This window comes from Talpa occidentalis, unplaced genomic scaffold (assembly GCF_014898055.3).
Source record: "Talpa occidentalis isolate TD23 unplaced genomic scaffold, MPIMG_talOcc4v2.1 talOcc4.5, whole genome shotgun sequence".
In the NCBI taxonomy this organism is placed as follows: Eukaryota; Metazoa; Chordata; class Mammalia; order Eulipotyphla; family Talpidae; genus Talpa; species Talpa occidentalis.
The window spans coordinates 70,561,885-70,587,028 of NW_023604861.1; the positions used below are offsets into that span (position 1 = coordinate 70,561,885).

The 25,144-nt window shown below is 37.0% G+C and overlaps 1 protein-coding gene and 1 non-coding gene across 7 annotated transcripts in view; both read left to right on the top strand.

Annotated features, from left to right (window-relative positions):
- Positions 1-25,144, top strand: part of CCDC85A (coiled-coil domain containing 85A) — a 224,335-nt gene that overhangs the window by 176,676 nt on the left and 22,515 nt on the right. For 5 of the 6 annotated variants that reach the window (XM_054701516.1, XM_054701518.1, XM_054701519.1 and 2 more), the window contains exon 3: positions 8,485-8,561. In XM_054701516.1, the coding sequence (XP_054557491.1) occupies positions 8,485-8,561 (77 nt within the window). Of the gene's footprint in view, positions 1-8,484; positions 8,562-25,144 lie in introns of those variants that run through there. The other variant, XM_054701521.1, reaches the window with a different exon arrangement.
- LOC119260078 (U4 spliceosomal RNA) lies at positions 9,469-9,603 on the top strand. Its single transcript, XR_005128696.1, has one exon. It is a non-coding gene; the product is annotated as a U4 spliceosomal RNA (small nuclear RNA).

Consider the following 25,144-nt stretch of genomic DNA (forward strand, 5'->3'; position numbering starts at 1 on the left):
GGATTGAACCGGCACCGCAGAGGCTGCGGGCAGCTTCGCAACCCAGTGCTCAACCGCTGTGCCACTGGGGAGTTCCCCTGTAGTGTGAATATTTTAAAGTAAAATGTTTCTTATACTTTATCCTGTTATTTAAAATGCTTTATTTAAAAATGTTTACATACTTTCTATCACATTATTGGTTATAGATTATAAATGTTGCAATCCTAAGGGCTTAGCAAAACAAATACATATTTTTTTCTCATGTCACAAATTGGGTAGTTTCTCTGATGGTTTTTCTATGGAAACTTGGGGACTCAGTGGTGATATTATAGTATATTCCAAAAGTTTCCCCCTCCCCTGATTATATCATCAATTTCTTAATGAATGCAGCAACTAGCAGCATGAGTTCTCTTATTTATGCATACAGATCAGATATTCTTCCTGTACTCCTTCTCCAAAACAAATTTTCTCATTCAGTGTGTCTGTTCACTATTAAGTAATAATTGCAACAGAGTAAGAGCCTAGAACAACAGAACTTTTTAGAAAGCATTACATGGGGATGCAATATGAAAACAATTTATATTCTGAGGAATTTAAGACTTGAAATAATTGATCTCCTCTTCATCCCTATCCTAGAACAGTACCTGACACAGATCAGTAACACAATACTTATTAAATGAACAAATTCAAAACATTCCTTAGCTTTGTCTTCACTGTAAAAACCAATTTTTTTCATTGCCTCAACCTGTCCAAAAATATTCCTGTTCCAACCCATGTTTGCAGTGAATGCTTTGAAACAAAGACCTGCACTTCAGCTTTTTTAACAAGACATTAAACTTGGTCTTAGGAAATATTTTCCAAAATCAGGAATTTCCTCCCCCAACCCCCCATTTGAACTGATGGGACTTTTACAATTTTGGTGAAAACTTACTGAAACCATCTAATATGTAAACTGAAAATATTTTAAAATGAGAACTAGATCAGTGCAAATGAAGATAGTCACTGAATTCAAATCTATTCAGCAGCATTTTTCAGATGTCACCTGAATTGTCTGGACTTATTACAGCTGCTTGGCTATCATGGCCTAAGGAATTGTATTATTTAAACACAATATTTAATATGGTTTAAATTTTTTCTTTTTTTTTTTTTTTTTTTTTAAATAGAGGCATGCTTTATTTATTTATTTTACTTGTTTGTTTGTTTGTTTATACATTCACTGGGTACAGTCAGAAGTGCGGGAGGGTGAGAGAATTCACCAGAGCCAGAGCGGGGTGCAGAGCAGGCAGAAGGACCGAAGTACACTGCTGAGGGGAGCAGCGGGCGGCAGGAGAGGTCTGCGCGCCATGTGGGACCCTCCTCCGGTGGCCAGGGAGCAGCCGGGGATCGAACCGGCGCCGCAGAGGTCACGGGCAGCTTCGCAACCCAGCGCTCAACCGCTGCGCCACCGGGGAGGCCCTAATATGGTTTAAATAGATTATTTCTGAGCAACTTTTGTTTTTTTAGAGACTTGCAAAAGTGTTTAAATCAGGCAATTTACATTCACATCTTTTTTATCTAGATTTTTTTTATTTTTATTTATATATTTTTGCATCGTTGTTCATTTTTGTACAAAAAAAGAAAATACAGTCACATCTTGATGATCTGCAAATCACATTAGTTTACTAGAGTAAAGCAGATTCATAAAATCATTATTTGCTATTCATTTATGCAGTGTACTTCTCCCCCGCCCCCATCCCTCTTTGGAAGAGCCCATATAGCTAGTCCAACATTTTGCTGAGATGAAAAATGAGGACATTACTACCTAATGTCCTACATTTTGTGTAAAGAATGCTCAAGGATCAGTGGTGGCTATGTTAATGGCAATGATGGGGACTTTCTACAAATATTGAATGAAAATAGATGTGTTTTAAACTAGTCAGAGATGAGTTTAATTGTTACATTTGTGAATTTAAGGACTGGAGCCTCTTATGTATTTTTTTTAAATAATAAATTTCATTTTTATATTCCCATACAATTGCAACCCCCCCATTTTGACCCCAATCCCTCCCCTCCCGCCACCCCAAAAGTGTCTCTGGTTCATAGCTTTTTGTTGATTTTGATGTTCACTTTCTTATAGTTATTCATTTTCCTGGTCCCTTATTTAAGTTTTCTAGATTCCTGCTATGAGTGAGACCATCCGGTATTTTTCTTTTACTTTCTGGCTTATTTCGCTGAGCATGATCCCTTCCAGCGCCATCCATGTTGCTGCAAATTGCATGTGTTTATCTTTTTTGAATGCTGAGTAATATTCCATGGTATATATGTACCACATCTTCTTGATCCAGTCATCTATTTTTGGGCATTTGGGTTGTTTCCAAAGCTTAGCTATTGTAAACAGTGCTGCTATAAACATAGGGGTGCAGGTGTTCTTTGGAATTGATGTTTCTGTGTCCTTTGGGTAAATACCTAGGAGTGGAATTGCTGGATCATATGGAAGCTCTATGTTTAGTAGGTCCAGAAATCTCCACACAGCTCTCCATAGTGGTTGGACCAGTTTGCACTCCCACCAACAGTGCAGAAGAGTTCCTTTTTCTCCACACCCTCGCCAACATTTGTTGTTGCTAGTTTTTTTAATATGTGCCATTCTCACTGGTGTAAGATGGTATCTCATGGTAGTTTTGATTTGCATTTCCCTGATGACAAGTGATGTTGAACATTTTTTCATATGCCTGTTGGCCATTTGCATTTCCTCTTCAGAGAAGTTTCTTTTTAGCTCTTCTGCCCATTTTTTGACTGGATTATTTTCTTTGTTGTTGTTGAGTCTCATCAGCACTTTGCAGATTTTTGTGATCAGTCCTTTATCATTAGTGTTGTGTGCAAAAATGTTCTCCCAGTTGGTGGGGTTTCTCTTTGTTTTTGTTATTGTCTCTTTTGATGTGCAGAAGCTCTTTAATTTGATGTAGTCCCAGCTGTTTATCTTTGCCTTCACTATTACTGCTTTGGGTGATGTGTCTATAAAGATGTCTTTGATGTGCATATCCCGTAGTGTTTCGCCTATATTTCCTTCTATGTATTTTATGGTTTCAGGTTTTATGTCTAGTTCTTTAATCCATTTTGAGTTGGTTATTGTGTATGGTGTGAGGTAGTAGTCAAGCTTCATTCTTTTGCATGTAGCGACCCAGTTTTCCCAGCACCATTTATTGAACAAACTTTCTTTGCTCCAATGCATATACTTTGCTCCTTTGTCAAATATAAGTTGACCATAAATCTGTGGTTTATTTCTGGATTTTCTATTTGATTCCATTGCTCTGTGTGTCTGTTCTTGTTCCAATACCATGCAGTTTTGATGATTATGGCTTTGTAGTATAGCCTGAAATCTGGGAGTGTGATGCCTCCATTCCCTTCTTTTTTTTTCAGGAGAGCTTTGACTATTTGGGTTTTTTTTGTGATTCCATATGAATTTCATCAATAATTGTTCTATATCTTTGAAGAATGACATTGAAATTTTTATTGGAATGGCATTGAATCTGTATATTGCTTTTGGTAGGATGGCCATTTTAATAATGTTTATTCTTCCAATCCATTTCTTTGTATCTTCTTCTATTTCTTTTAACAGTGTTTTATAGTTTTCTTTGTAAAGGTCTTTTACCTCTTTTGTTAGATTTATTCCCAAGTATTTGATTTTTTTTTGTTTCGATAATAAAGGGGATGGTTTTTTTCATTTCTTCTTCTTCAGATTTATTGTTAGTGTATAGGAAGGCTTCTGACATTTGCATGTGATTTGTATCCTGCCACTTTGCTGAACTGATTGATGAGTTGAATTAGTTTTTCTGTGGAGTTTTTGGGGTTCTCTATGTATATTATCATATCATCTGCAAATAGTGATAGTTTGACTTCTTCTTTTCCTATTTGGATTCCTTGTATGTCTTTCTCTTGTCTTATTGCTCTGGCTAGGACTTCCAGTATTATATTGAAAAGCAGTGGTGAGAGTGGACATCCTTGTCTTGTTCCAGATCTTAATAGAAATGCTTTCAGCTTTTCGCCATTGAGAATGATACTGGCTGTTGGCTTGTCATATATGACCTTTATGATATTGAGGTATGTTCCTTGTATCCCAAGAATTTCAAGGGCTTTTATGATGAATGGGTGTTGTACTTTATCGAAAGCTTTCTCGGCATCTATTGATATTATCATATGGTTTTTATATTTCTTTTTGTTGATGTGTTGGATAACGTTGATTGATTTTCGGATGTTGAACCATCCTTGTGTCCCTGGAATGAATCCTGCTTGGTCGTGGTAAATTATCTTATGTATACACTGTTGGATTCTGATAGTTAAATTTTATTGAGGATTTTTGCATCAGTGTTCATTAGGGAGATTGGCCTGTAGTTTTCCTTTTTTGTGTTGTCCTTGTTCGGTTTTGGTATTAGTGTAATGTTGGCTTCATAGAACGTGTTAGGTATTATAGCTTCCTTCTCAATTTTTTGGAAGAGTTTGTGAAGGATAGGCACCAATTCCTCTCTGAATGTTTGGTAGAATTCATTTGTAAATCCATCAGGTGCTGGGCTTTTGTTTTTGGGGAGGTTTTTGATTACCATTTCAATTTCGCTAATTGTAATTGGTCTGTTTAGGTGTTCTATTTCTTCTTTATCAAGCTTTGGGTGATTGTAGAGTTGTAGGAATTTGTCCATCTCCTCTAGATTGTTGAATTGTTCCATATAAAAGTTCATAGTAGTTATTAATTATTCTTTTGATTTCTGCTGTGTCCGTTGTGATTTCTCCTCTTTCATTTATTATCCTGTTTATTTGTGCTTTCTCCCTTTTTGCCCTTGTGAGCCTGGCTAGGGGTTTATCTATTTTATTGATTTTTTTCGAAGAACCAGCTCTTGGTTTCATTGATCTTTTGGATTGTTTTTTTAGTTTCAATTTCATTTATTTCTGCTTTGGTTTTTATTATTTCTTTTCTTCTACTGGTTTTGGGTTTTTTTTGTTGTTCTTTTTCTAGATCTTTGAGCTTCGAGATTAGGTTGTTTCTTTGAGTTCTTTCTTGTTTCTTGATGTGAGCATCTATTGCTATATATTTTCCTCTTATTACTGCTTTTGCTGAATCCCATACATTTAGGAAATTGGTTTCCTCCTTGTCATTCAATTCAAAGAATTTTTTAATTTCTTCTTTGATCTCCTCGTTAGTCCAGTGGACCTCCAGTAGTGTGGGTTTCAATCTCCATGAGGTAGGAGAGTACCTTGCCTTCTTTTTATGGTTTATTTCTAGTTTGATGCCTTCATGGTCAGAAAAGATGGTTGGTATGATTTCAATCTTGGTGTATCTGTTGATGTTTGTCTTGTGCCCCAGTGTACGATCGATCCTGGAGAATGATCCGTGTGCGCTTGAGAAAAATGTGTACTCAGATTTTTTTGGGTTTAGTGTTTTATAGATGTCTGTTAAGCCCAAGCGCTCTAGATCCTTATTTAGAGCTTTAGTGTCTTTACTTATTTTTTGTCTTGTTGATCTATCCATTGTTGATAGTGGTGTCTTGAAGTCTCCCACTACGTATGTGTTTTCTCTGATGTCTCTTTTCAGAGATGCCAATAGTTGTCTGATATATTTTGGTGCTCCTTTGTTTGGTGTATATATGTTAATGAGTGTTATTTCTTCTTGAAGTATTGTCCCCTTGATCATAATGTAATGACCACTGGGGTCTCTTTTTATCTTTTTGAGTTTGAAATCTGTTTTATCTGATATGAGTATAGCTGTTCCTGCCTTCTTTTTTGGTCCATTTGCTTGTAGAATTGTTTTCCATCCTTTAACTTTGAGTCTATTTTTATCTTTTGCAGCTAAATGTGTTTCCTAAAGACAGCAAAAGGTTGGGTTTTGTTTCTTAATCCAGCCTGCGACTCTGTGTCTTTTTATTGAAGAGTTTAGTCCATTTACATTTAGAGTTAATATTGATATGTTAGCATCTGTATTTGCCATTGTGTTTGTCTTTCCTTTGATTTTATTTACTTATTCTTTTAATAACTTTTTTTTTGGCCTTCTTTTGTTGTTATTTGTCCCTCTGAGGTTCTGGCTTTAGGACTCCTTGTAGTATTTTTTGGAGTGGGGGTTTAGTCGTAATGAAATTCCAGAGTTTCTGTTTGTCTGTGAAGGTCCTTATTCTTTCTTCATAGAGGAAGGAGAGCTTTGCGGGATAGAGTATTCTTGGTTGGCATCTGTTTTCTTGGAGTCTGTTGACTATGTCCCTCCACTCTCTCCTTGCCCGTAGTGTTTCTTTGGAGAGGTCTGATGTCAGTCTGATTGGTTTTCCTTTGAATGTTATCTGTTTCTTTCCTCTTGTCAGATTCCTTATTTTTTCCTTGTCTTGGATTCTTGGGAGCTTTACTATTATGTCTTGCTGTATTTTTCCTTTCATCATGGAAGTTTGGTGTTCTTCTTGCTTCTTGTATATCAATTTTCAGCTCCTTCTTCACGTTTGGGAAGTTCTCGTCAATTATCTCCTTGAATATTTTCTCTGTTCCTACATCTCTCTCCTCTCCTTCTGGGATTCCTATAACTCTTATATTTCCTTTTCTCATGGAGTCAGATAGCTCCCGAAGTCTTTCTTCGGTCTTTTTCCTTCATACTTCTCTTTCCTTTTTTATTTTGGATCTTTTTATTTCTGTTTCTTCAAGAGTACTTATTCGTTCTTCCATTTCATCTATTCTGCTTTCATTGCTTTTCCCAGAGTTCTTTAGCGCCTCCATTAATTCTTTGATCTCCTGCATTTCTTTTACTTCCCTCTTTAGGGACTCAATTTCATTCTTCTGGTCATTAATTATTTTCCCCTTATCATTGTTTTCCTTTATGACTTCTGTCAGTTTTTTAATCACAGCAATTTTAAATTCTCTATCTGGAAGGCTCAGAAGTTCTTCCAAGTTACTGTCGTTGCAATCTGATAGATGGTTTTCTGTTTGCAGTGTGCTTTTTTGCTGAGGAGTTGCTGGGTTGCATGTGGTTTTTCTACTCCCTACTGCCTGTTTTCTAATTTGCTGTATTCCTTGTGTCACTGTGTTGCTGGTACTGGCCGGCATCTTGGGCGACCTTCCCAGCTCACCTCTGGCTCCTCCGGGGAACTTCTGCTGGGTTCATACAGTCTCCACCAAAGAAAGGTCCCTGCTGCAAATGCCGGTGCCGGGCATGCTCCCCTGCACGCCCGGTCTGCCCCAGTGGTGGGTGTTGCTCCCCTCTGGGCTGGGACTGCAGGCTAGAAGGCGCCCGGCATGGGCAAGCCTCCCAGCTTACCTCTGGCTCCTCGGTGAGCCTTCTGCTTGTTTCACACAGTCTCCACCAAAGAACGGTCCCTGCTGCAAAATGCCAGTGCCGGGGACCGCCTCTTATGTATTTTAAGAAAAGAAATATGTTGTTATTTTGGAGATCACAGAAAGGGAATTGAGTTCATGTAACTAATTTCCATGGATTTCAGATCACGGTATTAATTTGCATCAGGAGCCATCCTAACTTCAGATTGTTAGGGGCCCCAGAATCTTGCTTCTTAAATGTTCTACCATCCTGCCTCTTGCTCTTCTGTATTTCTGAAACTGGAGAACCAGTACTGAGAAAGATATGCTTTACTATTTACTGTGGAAATATTCTTTGGAGGAAGTCTATTGCCATGGACATTTCCACTGTACCTGAAATATTTTTGGTATTCTGTGATGAATGTGTGGTGACAATATTATTTTCTGATGACTCTTGAATATTTTCACTTACATAAAGATTTACTTTAGGATTTATAAAAGATTTTTAAGTATGATTCTGATACTGAGCTTTCAGCATATACCTGAGTTTGTAGAGAAATGATAACAACCAATTTTGGATCTGCCCTTGGATTACTAAAGATTTGAGTTAAAATTGAGTCTTTGTTAACACTCAGTAAAAAAATCAAAGTTAAAAGTCATATTAACTAATATTTAGTCCTGTTGTAGCCATTTTCTATGGTATTACTATACTATGGTATTACTATCTATGGTATTACTATGGCTACAACAGGACTAAATAATTAGTTAATATGACTTTTAACTTTGTGAGAAGAGTAAATATGGTTCTTAAGACTTGGGGTATTTATTGGGAAAATGAAGGATGCTGAATATTTAATTGTTTATTTCCTGTATTTACTATTGACTATTTTGGTTATAATGAACATTACTAAAAAGTCTTATGTGTGGGACAGCTCATTGAAAGTTAAAAAATGCACAAGGTAAGTAGAAAAGAAGGAATAACTATCTTTATGATGTCTGATGTCTAAGGTATGCAAAAATTTTCAATCTCACCAAATATAAATTTCTCTAATTCTCCTTAACTTTGTAAAGTTGTTGAAATTACTTGTAGTTCCAGTGACCTCTGTTATCATTTTTCTGGGAGCAATATTTCCTTTGTTTTAAATAACACAGTAGGACTACCTGATTTAAATAAATCAAGCCAGAATGATCCTGACAGTGTACCAAACAAGACCTGTATGTATAATGTGAGTTCTTTCTTTTCAATTTTAGAATCAACCTTGTCCTATGTTAGGCAGCTGGAGGCGAGAGTAAGACAGCTGGAGGAAGAAAATCGCATGCTGCCCCAGGTGGGTGACTTCAGGAGCTCATAGCTAGTCAGTGTCATTTGTAGCATTTTATTTGGAATTTAAAGTTTCAATTATATTTTCTCCTTCAAATGATAGAAATCATTTTGTAAATAGTCATTCATCAATGTAGATGTGATTAATTTCCATAATGGCCATCCTATTCATATTGCTAAGTGTAATACTAAAGGATGCAGATGTTTGAAATTAGAATATAAAATAATTTTGAAAGAAAGGAGAAAAACTAAGAAGTAGAAAGGAGAAAAACTAAGAAGCACTTTGGTAGTGCTACTCATATATATCACACATGTAGCTGGTGAATATAGGAAAGGAACTCATTTCCATAAAACATTTGCTAATTTATGAGCTAGGGAAAGATATAGGTAGCACATTTCATATTTTAATTAAATTAGTGTTCTCTAAAATTCTTTGTGATATAATTGAATTCTTTCAGTGCAACAAAATGATGACTAGAATTGACAGTTTTTACTTTGGGGCTTACTTCTTTTCCCTGGTGAAATAAAGTGGCACAATTTTTGGATTTAATGTCTTACCATAGATTTATAAAATTATTTTATTTTGCTGATATCTTGGTCAGAATGATGTTAATCTTTTGAGGTGTTGGTTCTTGGGAAATACTGGGTTGAGGAGTTGAAAAATATCTACTGACTCTAGGTTTCTTTTACAGATTTGTAGACAGTCATAGATTTTAATATTTTATAAAAAGGCATTTTCTAAGCATTTATTTCCTAGTGTTCTTTCCACATTCTGGTGATTATTTTTATTTCCTTAGTGACAGAGGAACCATTAAACTTTCAATAGCTAGTAAACAGTATTTTTAATGAAAAGAGGAATAGATTTTTTAACTCAAGAGAAGATATATAGACATTAATGTAAATATACTTTGGGAAGCTTTGCGCAGTGGCAGTATCATAGCCAATGAGGTTTATCCGAGGCGTGATTACTGCTAATTGAAAACTTTCCCCAAAGATGCTTTGGGAAAATATTTTAGGTCTTTACTACTTTTGGTCATGAATGATTATTTGTGCTGTCAGGCACTGCACTTATGAATGCTTTTCTCTTTCTTCCACTGCCCAACTATCTGTCTGAAAATCACGAGATGAAATGAAGTGATTTTACTCGCCTACCTTCTTAAACTAAATATATATATCAAAACTCATGATGACTGGAGGGACTGTTTACATCATGAAATAAATTACTGCTGATAGAGTTACTTTCTTTGTTCTTCTATACTTGATATCTTAAAATTGTCTTTGCTGTCTTTCCTTTTATATTGGGGTTATAGTCTGACTATACTAGGACCCTTAGCTGCAAACAGTTACCTTCTCCATTCCAAGAAACCTAAAAAATATATAATTAGCTTATTGTGAATATTATGTATGCATATACCATCTCTCAGGCTGCATTTCTCTCTGAATGGGAATTGAGGCTGATATCAATCATTGTAACACTAGCACATGTGATTTTCTGTTGAATAAGAGGCACACAGCATGTATGAAAATGATTGCAAAATGATTTAAAAATCTGTAAAAGTGTTAGCGGTCTTAAAGGGAAACCAAAAGTCTTCACCTCTACTAGTTATGTGTGTGTATGGGGTACACAGATGTATCTGTATGTGTGTATCTGTGTGTATATATGTGTTTTTAAATACATAGTACTTGTGTAGTTAAGAGTAAGAGAGATTAAGCAATTCTTAAAGTGTTCAAATATATGTTGTTAAGTGTATTTCTAATTTTCTGCCAAAGAAGATTTTTCTTTATAAAAAGTGGCTAGGAACAATCATATTTTATTGAGTTTAAGATGTTAATGGTGTGGCTGCACCATTATCATATGTACAATTAAGAAAGGAAATAAAGGTGCCAGTTTTACGATGCCAGATTCTTGCTTGATTTCGGCAATGTTAAGGTGGAAAAACAATATTTCAGAGTTAAACAGCTACCTACATAGTAATTTAATGCAAAGAAAATCCACTTTTGAAATATGCTATTAGACATACACAAAGAATGCAATTCATTTCATATCTCAGTTCAACATTATTTCTGTTCAATCTTTCTATTGGAGAGTGTTGCCTTCATTTAGAAACATCGATTGCAAATGCCTGTATAAATACAAATTAAAATCAATATAGACAGCAGAGGAGACCCGAGGATGGAAAACAATAAACGGATCTCTGATCAGTAAGAATTATGTAAAGGGAATCCTGTGGAAGCCTGTGACTTGGAAGGGGTAACACAGGCTTATGAACTTACTCTTAGATGTCATCGGTACTGTCATAAATGCTTTAGAGATTTCCCTACAGAAACTACTCTGACTGCATCATGTTGAGTTGCAAGGTCAATTCAATGCAACAAGCTCACATCCTGCATAAATTAGTCTCAATGTCTGAATACTTGATTCTCAATTGTAAGTTTCTTGCTGTGCCTTGATTGGAAGGTACTCCTGTTTACTCCCAGGTTTATAAAAATATATGCACTTGTCTTTGACTGTTTAAACTGGAATAAGTATGTACTTGGCAGTTGCAATCCCAAGTATATCAGATACCTTTGCAGCTGTGACCTTGCTCTTTGCTGATAAGTTAGCATTTGGACTAATTACGTAAAAGTTTTCTTTTGGAGGAAATAATCTTCTTAATGCTTATTTTTGTCTTTTATATAAAACTTTTGTCTTTTATATAAAATTTCACAACAGAAAATTGTGGCTTCTCTCAGGTCAGGTGCAAAGTTCTCAGTTTTTTAATTTGTAAATGGTGAGGTTCCTCTTATATTATGTAGGCCCAAGTATAAATCAAGTCTGGTGTCCATGTTTTAAAACCTTTACAAAGTTACAGAATGAAGTGTTTTTAAGTAAATAATGCAGCTAACATTGAGTTGTTTCTATTCAGGGACAAAGAGGAATTGCAAACGTGGTGCAGTAGTTACAGAATGAAGGGCAGATGGCAAGGCAGGTCATTGTTCAGCTACAGCTCCACAGTATCCTGCAGGGACCACTGAGCTATACTGTAATTCCAGTTTGTGGATTTAAATATTTCAAAGGTATCCTAAAATAAGAAGCCTCATTATTTTCAGAAAATGCCTTGTTAGGTATTATTTGGAAAGAAAATTTATTTTTTTAGTAAGAAGAATTAACATGAGGTCTACCCTCAACAGATTTTTAAAATTTTATTTATTTTTACTGAAATACATTCTTTTACATCCTTGTTGATATTTTGACAGTATAGGATTACTCCCCTCTGGTATGGTCACAGTAGCTCTGCCACCACAGAAGCACCCATAGGCCTCCACCAAAGTCCATTATGCTATTCCCCTCCCTCCACTCCTATCCCGCCTCTCCCCTTCTCACTCTCCCTCCAGATGCCTCAGCTCTGTGGTCAGCTTCAAAGATGGTTTTAATGTTTGTCTTTGTCTGCCCTTTGTTTAGTTTTCCCAATATTCCACATATAAGTGACACTATCCGTTATTATCCTTCTGACTTATTTTGCTTAGCATAATCCCCTTTAGCTCCATCCATGTTGCCACAAATAGCATGAGTTTATCTTTTTTGATCACTGAGTAATATTCCATTGTGTATTTATACCACGTTTTCTTTTGGGGTATTTAGGTTTTAACAGATTTTTGTAGTGTACAAGACAGTATTGTTATCTATGGGCACATTGTTACACATCAGATCTCCAGAATGAATTATCTTGTTTAACTGAACAAATTTTATGCATGTTGATTAACAATCCCCCATTTCCTCTCCCTTCAGCCTCTGGCAACCTCCATTCCATTCTTTGCTTTGTGAGTTTGAGTATTTTAGGTATCTCATATAAGTGGGATTGTGCAGTATGTGTCTTTTGTGACAGGCTCATTTCACTTAGCTTGCAATTACCATATGACCCAGTAATCCTGCTTCTGGGTATTTCTCCAAAGGAACTAAAAGTACTGAAATCAGGATCTCAAAGACATTAGCACCTCCAATTTCATTGAAGTGCTATTCACAATGGCAAGATGTGGAAGCAACCTCTGTCTCCTTAAATGTCCATAACGATGATAAAGAAAATGTGGTATTGCAATCCAATATTATTCAGCCTTTAAATGAAAGAAATCTTGCAAGATGCAACAACATGGCTACACCTTGAAAATATTTCTTTTTGAAAGTGGGTGTAAGTGATTGCTAAAGATCACCTGAACCTAGGATATTCTTCCTTGTACACAAAAAATATGAACTTATTTTGCCTACTATATTTTAAAATATTTCAAGGTATTACATACAATCTCATGAAATTCATAATACTATAAAACTGCTCAGATTGGTCTGTCTTTTGTTTACAAATTTAATTATATCAACTCCAAATCAAGACTGTTATTTAAATAATTATAGGTACTACTTTTATACATACTACATATATATATTTATGAGGTTTATTAATTTTTAAATTCTATGACATAAGTAGGCATTTACAAAGAAAAGATCCACTATGGTATAAAATTGTAAGAAATTCTCTATCAAAATTAAGAGGCACATACCTATTTTACATATACATTTGCACAAAAGCACAAACTTTCTCTGGCCAGAGTCAAAGATTTTCAGAGCTGGATAGAAATTTACATAGCCCATAGGTCAACCCCCTCTTTTTTTTTTTTTTTCTGCCCCTCTCTCTTATGCTGGCGGTAGCAGCTGTGAGGATGTCACCTAGATCCATTGACTCATGGGAGGTTGCAATAGAGCAATATTCCCTCTCTATTTATTAGCTGGAATAACTTGGAATGTATCCTCATCTACTGTTGAGTTACCCTGAGGAGCAGTTCACCTAGAAAAAGGGGGTTCAAACCCCCTCTTTTAATAAGTGCATATGAAATCCACGGAGGTGAGGAATATAGTCCTGGCTAAATGGCTAATTAAGAACAAACATGGGCTAAGACATAGGCCTAGCCACTGTTCTTTCTAATCCACAAATGGTATTTTCTTTAATCATTTTTACCATTAATGTAGTTCAGGGTAATTAAGTTGCTAAGTCTATTTTTCATATTATGAATTTTTTCAACACTTATCTTAAAAATTAACACTGAATCTACTTAGCTATAACATTTGTTAGACAGTCTATTTATACATTAAGGAACGCCTTCCATTTTTTTCTTAAAGTCATGGTATCCATCATAAATGAAAAAAAACACAAACCCACCACCACCCTGCATTTTAGAACTTCATGCATGACACACTTCAAAACCATTCCCTGATTATAAGTGATGTTGAACATTTTTTTCGTATGCCTGTTGGCCATTTGCATTTCCTCTTTGGAAAAGTTTCTTTTTAGCTCTTCTGCCCATTTTTTGACTGGATTATTTTCTTTGTTTTTGTTGAGTCTCATCAGCTCTTTGTAGATTTTTGTGATCAGTCCTTTATCATTAGTGTTGTGTGCAAAAATGTTCTCCCAGTCGGTGAGGTTTCTCTTTGTTTTTGTTATTGTCTCTTTTGATGTGCAGAAGCTATTTAATTTGATGTAGTCCCAGCTGTTTATCTTTGCCTTCACTATCACTGCTTTGGGTGATGTGTCTGTAAAGATGTCTTTGAGGTGCATATCATGTAGTGTTTCACCTATAATTCCTTCTATATATTTTATGGTTTCAGGTATTTTGTCTAGTTCTTTAATCCATTTTGAGTTGGTTTTTGTGCGTGGTGTGAGGTAGTAGTTAAGCTTCGTTCTTTTGCATGTAGCAACCCAATTTTCCCAGCACCATTTATTGAACAAACTTTCTTTGCTCCAGTGAATATTCTTTTCTCCTTTGTCAAATATTAGTTGACCATAAATGCAACCACTATGGAGAGCTGTGTGGATATTTCTTGACCCACTAAACATAGCGCTTCCATATGATCCAGCAATTCCACTCCTAGGTATTTACCCAAATGGCACAGAAACAGTAATTCCAAAGGGCACCTGCACCCCTGTGTTTATAGCAGCACTATTTAAAATAGCTAAGATATGGAAACAACCCAAGTGCCCAAAAATAGATGACTGGATCAAGAAGATATGGTACATATACACAATGGAATATTACTCAGCAATCAAAAAAGATAAACACATGCCGTTTGCAGCAACATGGATGGAGGTAGAAGGGATCATGCTCAGCAAAATAAGTCAGAAAGAAAATAAATATACTGGATGGTCTCACTCATAGCAGGAATTTAGAAAACCTAAATAAGGGACCAGGAAAAAGACTAATTACAATAAAGTAAAAATCAAAATCAACAAACAACTATAAACCAGAGACATACTATATGGTGAGAGGAGTGGGGAGAGGAAGGATTAGGGTCAAAATAAGGGGGGGGTGCAATTGTATGGGGAATATAACCAAAATGAAAATGCATACATTGTGCAAAAATGAAAAATGATGTAAGAATTATATGAAATAAAATATTAAAAAAAAAACAAAAAAAATACATTTCGGTTCATAGTTGTTTTCCTATACAAAAAGATACCAACATCTGAAGAAAAAGTTTGCATGTAATCAAATGAAGTCCAGGATGGCATTTCTGTTCATAGTGAACTAGAAGGGGTGGGAAAAGGATCAAATAATTACAGTAGTGGTTTTTCAAGAAAGTTAACATTCAGCCTGAACTTAAAACCTCTCTCTAATCATCCCATTGTCCTTTCCTTGGTGGTCACAAAGGATCCAGGCCTGGCCAATAGGTTTATGTGCTTTATCTACAACTAGTAAATATCTTTAAGTGTATAATACAGCATGCTTGTCTAATGAATTTATTATAAATTTTGCTGCCCTTTGAAGATGTCAGTTACTATTCAGACATAACCAAGAGGCAAAGATAACTTGTTGCTTAAATTGTTTTCACCCAATATGTGTTTGGATTTTGCATCATAAAGAGGGCTGGAGACATGAAATAAGCTGTTTGCTAAGATTTTGAAGTCAATTAAGTGCATTTGTTTAAATTCCTACTGGGAAATCTGTTTCCTGTGACCAAATGCTTTAGCACTGACATCTGCTGGGAAAGCATTATATGTCCTTTGTTTCCCAGAGACCCTGCCCCAAACACACCAGCCACCTCTTGATACCAGTATTTCATAGCCACTTTGCAGATGCAGTGAGGTACCTGATTGCCTCGCGGCACCTGCCTGCAGTGTGCCGTAGGTTCAGCAAGTGTGTTTGAAAGGCTTGGCAATGCAGATCACTACTGAGTGGGCCCCTTGCAGGGAGTGTTTCTATTTTGGTGGTGCTAGCACACACACAAGAATCTAATTTTAGGAATGGAAATGTAAAATCTCCCTGTAATTTGGTTACAGTGTAGCCTCACAATGCAGTCAATTGGGAAAGAGGCAGGGCTGTTTTCAGAGCAGTTTCTGAACAAAGAAAGAGAACCTGTGACTGTCGCCAGCAGTACTGAGGAGGGTCCACCACAGCTAAAGAAGTGGAGCTTCTCACTTCCATGGCAACACACCTCAGCTTCATTCAGACTGCATCTCTGAAGCTCCCTCACCTTGTGCTTAGGCAGAAGACCAGCCTGCTGGGCAGAGACAGGGACTCTGACATGGAGATGCCCCTCATGGGCTTTTCCTTACTTTGCTATGGAGATATTTATTGTTGTAATTTCTTTCTCCTTATACTATTTTCCTGACTTGATCCTTTGCTAGTCATTTTCGTTTTATAGGAACATAAAAATTTATGTCTGTCTCTTCTAGGGTTAGAATTGCTCTCAAAAAGTCGGTAATTGTTGCACAAAAGCATAGAATAATGCTTTTCAGGGTACTTGAGCAAGTGGTGGGGTTCTTCAATTGTTATTGACATGGAAATTTCCATGCTGCCACTCCTGAGGAATACCATGCAGAATATTCATATATTTTCATGGCTAGCAACTAATTGCACTGCACAACCTGAGTAGAAATTGGCTGCTACTGGTGGTGAAAACTGGTTAAGTTCATGGAGGACTGGTTGCTACTGAATTCATATTTGGGGGAAAATGGTCTCCACCAGAGAGAGGAACAGTATTTGTAGATTAATTTTACAAATCATGATGATTTAGAGAAAATGTGAAGAAAAAAAGAGCTTTGTTATGTATAGTTCAGTCGTTTTTAGCTGACAGGTGGGAGCTACACAAGTGGTGTAGGTGACTTGGTATAAAAGACAAGTAGACAAAGAAACAAAGTAAATTCATGGGGGGGAAGTCATGCTAAAGAACCTAAAAAAAAAAAGAAGGAAAATATTAGTCTACTAGAGAAAATATCGTAGTAAAATTCATAGAAAAAAATGTCTAGGGAAACTGGAAGCTCCCAAAAAGAGGGGATTTACATTCTTCTGGAACACCTTCATGATAGAGGTTTCTTGTTTATTGATCTCTTATGTATGATTAGACATTTATATTAGTGAGAGAAAATAGGTGAACTAGAAATGCAATGGAAAATAACTGTGTCACTTATTATAAAAGCATTATTATCTAACAGTTTTGTTACCTGTCCTTACTGAATTTGTCACAAAAAATTATGGACCACTCACCAGGTTTTGCTGTGTAGGAATATCAACTAGAAATATAAATTTTGAATGAGAAGCAGTATCAGGAATATTGGAGAAAATTTGAGCTGGAAGTGTAAGAAATGAATGTTGCCTGGTTACTTTTAGAAATGACTTTCTACTCTTCCTTTTGCCTTTTTTAAAAAATCTAACATACGATTAAAAAAACATCCAAGTTAAAGATTAAGCAGTCTTACCTTTTCTAAAAGTACATGGAAACATGCTCATAGAAAGTGATGGAAAATACTGTGTAGTGTTTGATTTTATTTATTTATTTTTTATATTGTTACTTGATTTTTTTAAAATATTTATGTATTTATACAAGAACAGGGGTACAGGCCAGATTTGTGGGAGGGTGAGAGGATTAACCAGAGACAGAGCAGGGAACAGAACAGGCAGACTGATGAAATACACTGCTGAGGGGAGCAGTGGGCGCGACAGGAGAGGTCTACTGTGCCATGTGGGACCCTTGCCGGCCAGCCAGGATCGAACCGTGCTGCAGAGGCTGCGGACAGCTTCACAGCCTGGTGCTCAACTGCCTGCACCACCAAGGGAGGCCTTGGTGTTCGATTTTAGAATGAAGTTATGAAATTAAGTGTAGATACTATTGAAATATGGATATCAAGAGGGCCATAAATTATGAAAACTTAGTTGATGCCTATAAACATGTGCAGCGACTCCCATTTGAATATGTTCTCCCTTCCATCTTCATGTCCCACTGGAGGTCACCAACCTCTGACAGTTGGAAAAGAGACATATAAGCCATGCTGAACAATGCATTCTTGCTGGTGCAGACCTTTCCTACAATGAGGTTTAGGCATATTTCATGTAAAAAATCTTGTACTTCTACTTTCCTTCCTGTAGTCTGAGGAGAGTGAACATGCTTATAACACATTAAAAACTTAAAGCTGGTGTCTCTTTATAATTTAATAAGTTACCTACCTATATCTGTAACTTTAAATAATAAACAAGAAAGTATAAATGCAGTGCACGCAATATCTGTATTGCCTGAATAAAAATATAATATAAATAATGAATGTAACAAAGGCAGTTATATTCTTGGAGAAAACAGGACAGTTTCAGTAAACACATTTTTATGTGATTGGAGACTTTCCTGAATTATATTTTAAAAGCTACCATTGCATGAAAAATAAGCAAAACATGATGATTCATTTTTAGAAAGGTGAGACATAGTCAGTAATGACTTAGCACCATGTTGGTGGTCAGTCAATCACAGGAGGATCTGGGACTGTGCTAGAACAATTACTGAATCAGGAGGCCTCCTGATTCAGGTCAGGGGGCACCTGAGCCTTATGCCATAAGTAAAAGAGGATTGTCCTGGGTGGTGTGGAAGTTTCTACTAGATTCTGTAAATCTGTGGACACTATCCAGAGAAAGTTTAGGTTTCTGTGTAATGCAGGCACAAAGTAGATGTGTCACTTTTTATTTTGATATAAAATTCCTTGCAACTTTATATCCTATCAGGTATCTATTTATTTAAAGCACCATTTATGTCATTGTTTAGTCTTTCTCATTGGGTTATAAAGTCAATAAAATCTCATAAAATAGCTAGTAAACTTAAGTAATGTGCATTCATGGGCATGCCTTTTTGTGGCCCATATATTCCCATATACTTGCCCACTGCGGCTCACATTGCCAATAAGCAGTGTAAGTGTGTGTGTATTTTGAAAAACAATGTGCAATGCCCTCAATGTTTATTTTTGCTCTTTATCCACACTCCTCTGTTAGTGAACATTAAGACACTAGTTTTCCCCACAATATCCATATGTAGACATCATTAAGATGAGTATTATAAATGCTGTGGATTTCTCTCTGGTTGGGTGCCGAGGCCTCTGCTTTCTTCATTGGAAGGTGGGGTTTCTTTGGTCCTGAATGTGTTGACCCAAGAGCAAATAACAGTTGTTGTCCATGTCTTAGAGCCTTACAAAGTTACCAAGTCCCACAGGAAAATGATTTTAGGTCAAGAACAGAAAGAGCAACGCTGGTCAAGAGTGAGTTTAATTCTAACAAGTGCTGCTACTCAGCTGGCCTCAGTGGATGGTGTCCTATGGGTGTCGTGGATTGTGCTTTGAGTCCAGGTTGTGAACAGTCTTCATTCCTGATAATAACACTGTATTTTCTTAAAGGATGGCTATTTGAGCAGAAAATGCCTTTTAAAAGTTGGTATAAATTGTCAAGATCACCTGAACTTATGATAGTTTCTCCTGAACTCATAAACTAATGTAGACATCTTAAAAATACCACATTTAAAAAACATTTAAAAGGATTTTATATACTATGTAGAGATAAGACATTTCACAGGAAGAATTCAAATTATGATAAAAGAGAATGCCAACACTATTGGGAATGGTAGAAAATTAACTTCTTTCAACCTCCCATTTATGCCCAAACAGTGTACATTCTTTATTTTAAAATATAACATACTATCCAGAAATTCAATTCTGAGATAAGCCAAAGAAATTACTGTGAGATGAGAAAGAGTTGACAAAGATGAGCTGTCACATGGTGACTTTTTGGCAGTGTGGCTTAAACTGAGGAAAATAACAAGAGGACTTGCATATAAGTAAAAGTCAGCAGTATTTGTGATACACATAAGAAAATAGGTAGAGAGGAAGAAAATATATATTCAGAATTAATTCTGTGGACTGAAGCATCGGAAATAAGTTAGCAAGAAAGGCACTGGTCCTTTTTTTGACAATATGAGAATTTTTATTTTTTATTTTATTGACTTTTAAAATTAATATTGGGCATGTTGTATAACATGCCTATGCACTCAGATTTTGTGATCATTTAATACAGACATTTATATAGAAGCACATGCTGAAAATAAGCATAATCAGGAACACTTGGACATTTTTAGGATGACAATGAGCAGGTTTCCACCCACCTGAGTGAGCCTTTCTTCAGATTTTGTTGTTGAAATAGAGAATAGAATAGGGATGGTAGGAGGTAGACTGTGAGATGATCAGTTTTGCTTTTACAGTTTACACAGTCCTTTTAGAGAGCACCTTTTAGGTGGAGTTTCAATGAGCCTATGTAACCTGGCAGTGTGTTAACCTGTGAAGCTGATTAAAGCGAGTGTAGAGAGCAGTTTGAAGAAAGAGCTTCTGAAATAAATTACAGACATTACCTTACCTGTTTTATGACATAAGGATCTGTGATGTTCGTTAAAAAAATTTTGTGTAGGAAAAGATTTAGGGTTTATTGTAGAGTTTACTCAGTAGTTTCTAAACACAAAGTCATTTGTATATCAATAAGTTGTTTGAAAAAACTGCCCACCTACATTTGTAAATGTGTCATTACTGCAACCAGTAGTAGGTGATGTTTCCTCAGACCAGTTCCTTTTTTCCCCCTAAATGATCTCCAGGTTAGGGTCACAGTGATGGAACAGCGCTCTCTCTGTCCACCAACCCCCCTTCTCACACATACAGGTTTTGACCTCTCCTCCTCAGACTGTTCTTGATTTTGGTTGTTGACTGACCGCTAGAGTAGGCCCCATCCATTCCCCAACTTCTCCTCTGGTTATGATATTTCTGTACTTATGGATATTAAATGTCCTAGCATGAGAAAATATTTGAATTAAAAAAATCACATTTTTAATATTTTGTCTTAAGTTATACCTTTTATTTTAGATGTAGCTTTTGTGTTAATTTTGCTTGACGATGTCAGTCTTACGGTTCTTAAGTGTTTGTTTAGAGGTTGAAGTCTTTGGGGTCCAAGGAGGGATATTGTAGGTTATGGAAAGAATAGTATCCAATTCTTTTATTTTTATATGGTCTTTTATTTTTATATGTCTTTAAATGATGCAATTGTAGCCTACAATGTACATGTCTCTCTGTGAGAAACAGAGAAATGTCCATCCAGCAGGGTAATGATATACAAGAATCTGTAACTCTGTAGACACTTCTGCCTCCAGGTGTAGACACTGCACATGGTGGGGATGATTGAGTCACCCATTCCACCCTGAAGGTTTGTCTTTCACAAAACACCAATCTCATCCTGAGTATCAGCTGATGCCCTGGATATTGGACCCTTATAGAGTCCATCTTAATCCCATTCCTACTGTGGCCCCTAGGATGACCTTTATTTTGAGATGAGAGAATGTTCACTAGTGGACAGAGGCAAGGTCTGTGCTCAAATTTGGTTACCACTACACCAGTGTTCTTCTCATGTCACCGAAAGCCATCACGTGGCAAGTGTGTTTCTCTTGAAGCAAGGTAGCTTTAAAACTCCATCACCTTCCCAAACAAACTTCCCATGTGGTATCTCAGGGCTCTGACTGGGAATGAGCTGAGGAACTGTGTTTCATTTCAAGTTCATTTATTTGCTTTTTCACTAAGAGATTTCATTGCTCTAATGATTTGTTCTGCTTGGGACAGTGATCTTTTTAGTATTCTTCAGGACATTTCTAGACCCTAGCTATGTGGTTATTCAAGAAATAATATTTGTCTACTCACTACTTTTTTCCTGTTTCATTTATAATTTTTCTTTAAACCATTTTCTTCCTTCTCCAGAAATTTTCCAGACTATTTAAGCCTGCAACAACCTTGGCATTTTTTTTTTAACCAAAGGGCCAGGTGATAAGCTTTTTCAGATTTTTAAGCCTAATGATGTGTCACAGCTACTCATGTCTCCCATTGTAGCACAAAAACATCTGAAAAACAGCCAGAGAATATGTCAACATATGTGGCTGTTCTCAAATACAACTTCTTCATAACACAGGTCAAGGGGGCTGAGTTGAACTATGATAATAGTTGGCTGACTCCTGTTCCACATGAAAATCATTTGTCACTTTCTTAAGTCATCTCTCATATTTAAATTGGTCTGTGATTTTTTTACTCAAATTTCCATTTATACATAAAGATTTTATTATGCAAAAATACTTTTCAAAAAATATGATATAAATATTTTTTCATCAGTTTAAGTTCCTTTGTGCTATCCTCTCCAAACCTGCCCTACGTTATTAATGTCTGGGATTTGAAATGTGCTGTGATTGAATAAGAGGAGGGTTAAGCAACAGGCAAAGAGGTATTCTCTTCTCTAAAACACCACAGACCTTGGTGTGAAAGTCTTGGGGGGTCAGGAAGCTTGCATTTGAACTGAAAAAGCCAGTCCTCCCTGTGGGAAGGATTTACTGTTGTGGTGCCATCCTACAGGATATTTGCATTTTGCTGGAACTCTGTGTGGGGACTGCCGCTTACTTTAGTAGGTGATTGATTATATTGCTTTTTTGTCCTGACTATTCTTGCATGTCTTAGAGAGACTGCTGTGATGATACCATTGAGCTGGCTTGTCTTTAAAATAGATACCACATGGCTGGCAGTTTGGAAAGAACATGAATTTCTATATAGTCTTCACAAGTACAATTCTAAACCCTTATTTATCGGGAGTGAAGAATCCATTTCTGGCTTAGGTGGAGGTAAGAAGTCAGTTAAGTTCCTTCTTTCCCCCCAAATGAGGACCTTTTATGAAAGGATGAGAAAGTGGGAGATCACTGGCAAAACTGAGTGAATTCTGTGTCTACAGATCTTTGATATTAATTTTTTCCTTTCATGTGATTTTTGGCAATCATAGGGATTTTAATTATGGTGTTAGCGCACTTGAAAGGGAACACAAATGGCTTTTAACTGGCCATTAATGCAATGTCTCATGCTCTTTTTGAAGTTCCTAGCTGATCCCAAAGGAGTAAAGCAAAGCTAGTTCAGGTTCCTAGCATGTTTTGTGTGGATTAGAGCAAGACCTCTAGGAAAGTGAGAAGAATCCACACTTTCTGTCTTTGTCACCAGGACCCACTGACATCAGAAGGGGCGGGGTAGTGGCAGAGAGCTTAAGGAAAGTCAAATGTATTTGAGATGCTGATGTCCTGACAGAAGGCCACCTGGCAGTTTCAGGCTCTGGATAGCACTTAGTGTTTCCAGAAAGCCTTGCAATCAGGTTTATTTGTCATCACCCTTCATAGCCACCACATGAAGCTAATTGATAGTCTCTCCATTTGAGTACTGAAGACGTCTTGTGGTACTCATTAGTTACCTTGATTTCTCTCTTGAGGTGGCAAAATCTTTACTTTTTCTTTTTTTAAAGACAGCTCCAGCCTTTTGAAAACTTATCACTACTGCTTTCCAGGATGACACTATTGCAAAAATCCTAATTGAAAATTTCCTTCTGAAAATTAACCTTTTCTAAAGTTTCACAATGTCACTTTTCAGAAAATTTTCATTGTGCCTTTCAAGGTTTGGCCAGGTACATTACTTGGCTAAAGCTCTCAGAATTTTGGCCATTTGTTTCTACCAGGTCTTTCACCTAGACACTTGAGGAAAAATAAAAACTTGCAACCAGATCACACATGGTTTGCAGCATTGCCATGGTCAAAGGCTGTGCAGACCCATGAAGTGAAACTATTTTCTATTTCAGTTATTCAGGATGATTTCCAGAACCTCATATAGCCTAGACAAAGATAGTAACCTGCTACTTGGACTAAGAAATGTTGACAATTATTGTTAGATTGATATAGAATATTAATTCAATGATAGGTGATTAGTGGGACTACTTGTTTTAGTGAATCAAAACAGCCCTTAACAAATATGAAATGAAATTTTGGCCAGGGAAGGTAGATGGCTTGTATTAGCCATTCATTGACTTTTTTTTATGTTTTTTTAATGTACAGATTGTTTAGACAATGGTAATACAGACTGAATAAGAAATTCATGCAGTTTATATTTTAGTAGCTGAAGTATTACTTAAGAAACCATAAATATGGGGCCTCCCCAGTGGCGCAGCAGGTTGAGCACAGCGCTGTGAGGCTCTCCGCAGCCTCTGCAGCTGGTTCAATTCCTGGCTGGCCAGGGAGATTTCACATGGCGCGGCAGAACTCTTCTGTCTCGCCTGCTGCTCCCCTCAGCAGTGCATTTTGGTCCTTCTGCCTGTTCTGCTCCCTGCTCTGTCTTTGGTGGATTCTCTCACCCTCCCATGCCTCTGGCCTGTACCCCAGTGCTTGTATAAATAAATACATCTTTAAAAAAAACACAAATATGTAATACTTGGAAATGATCCTCACTAGGAAGAAAACTAAAAGCAAGGTATAAAATCGTAGAGTGACTGGCATGAGGAGTGTTTTATATGGAGTTAGAAAAGGCCCCTGAGGAAGTGATATCTGAAAGGGCCTGAAGGAAGGAAAAGATTATGGCCAGAAAGGAACACATAGGAGGCAGGATAAAAGATGTAGGCAGGAATGAATGAGACATATGAAAGACAATTGCAGTAAGGCCAGTGTGGCTGGTGCAAGGCAGGGAACAGACTTGGGGGGCTTTCATGACCAAGGCCAAGCGTGGAGGCTTGAGTCTGAGTTCATGGAATGCAATTGGAGGAGTGGGGTGCAATATCAATCTACATTTTCTTTTTTTTCTTTTTTTTTAAAGATTTATTTATACAAGAACTGGGGTACAGGCCAGATGCACGGGAGGGTGAGAGAATTCACCAGAGACAGAGTGGGGAACAGAACAGGCAGACTGACAAAATACACTGCTGAGGGGAGCAGCGGGCACAATAGGAAAGGTCTGCAGCGCCATGTGGGACCCTTGCCAGCCGGCCAGGATTGAGCTTCACAGCGTGGTGCTCAGCTGCGTGCACCACCAGGGGAGGCCCTTGATCTACATTTTCAAAAGCCACTGTCCGTGTTGAGTGGAGACCAGATCAAAAAAGATAGAGGCAGGGAGAGAAGACATAGGGACACCCACTAGGCAACTAGTTTTGTAGTTTAATAGAGGACTGATGGTAGCTTGAACTAAGGGGTAGAGTCAAGAGGAGGAGGCTTGCATTCACAGTATATTTTGGAGTAGTGCTGAGAGTGCTTTATGGCAGATTGCATGAAGTATATAGGGGAAGAGACTCCAGATAGCTTTACAATTTGGATACTGATAACTTTAGGAGGAACTGTTCACATAGACATGTGCAGTGAATGGCCCAGGAGTGACACAGTGTGAAGAATGCAGGATGACGCCTTGAATTTTGATCTAAGCAACTGCACAATAGGTGGTCACGTTTACTGAG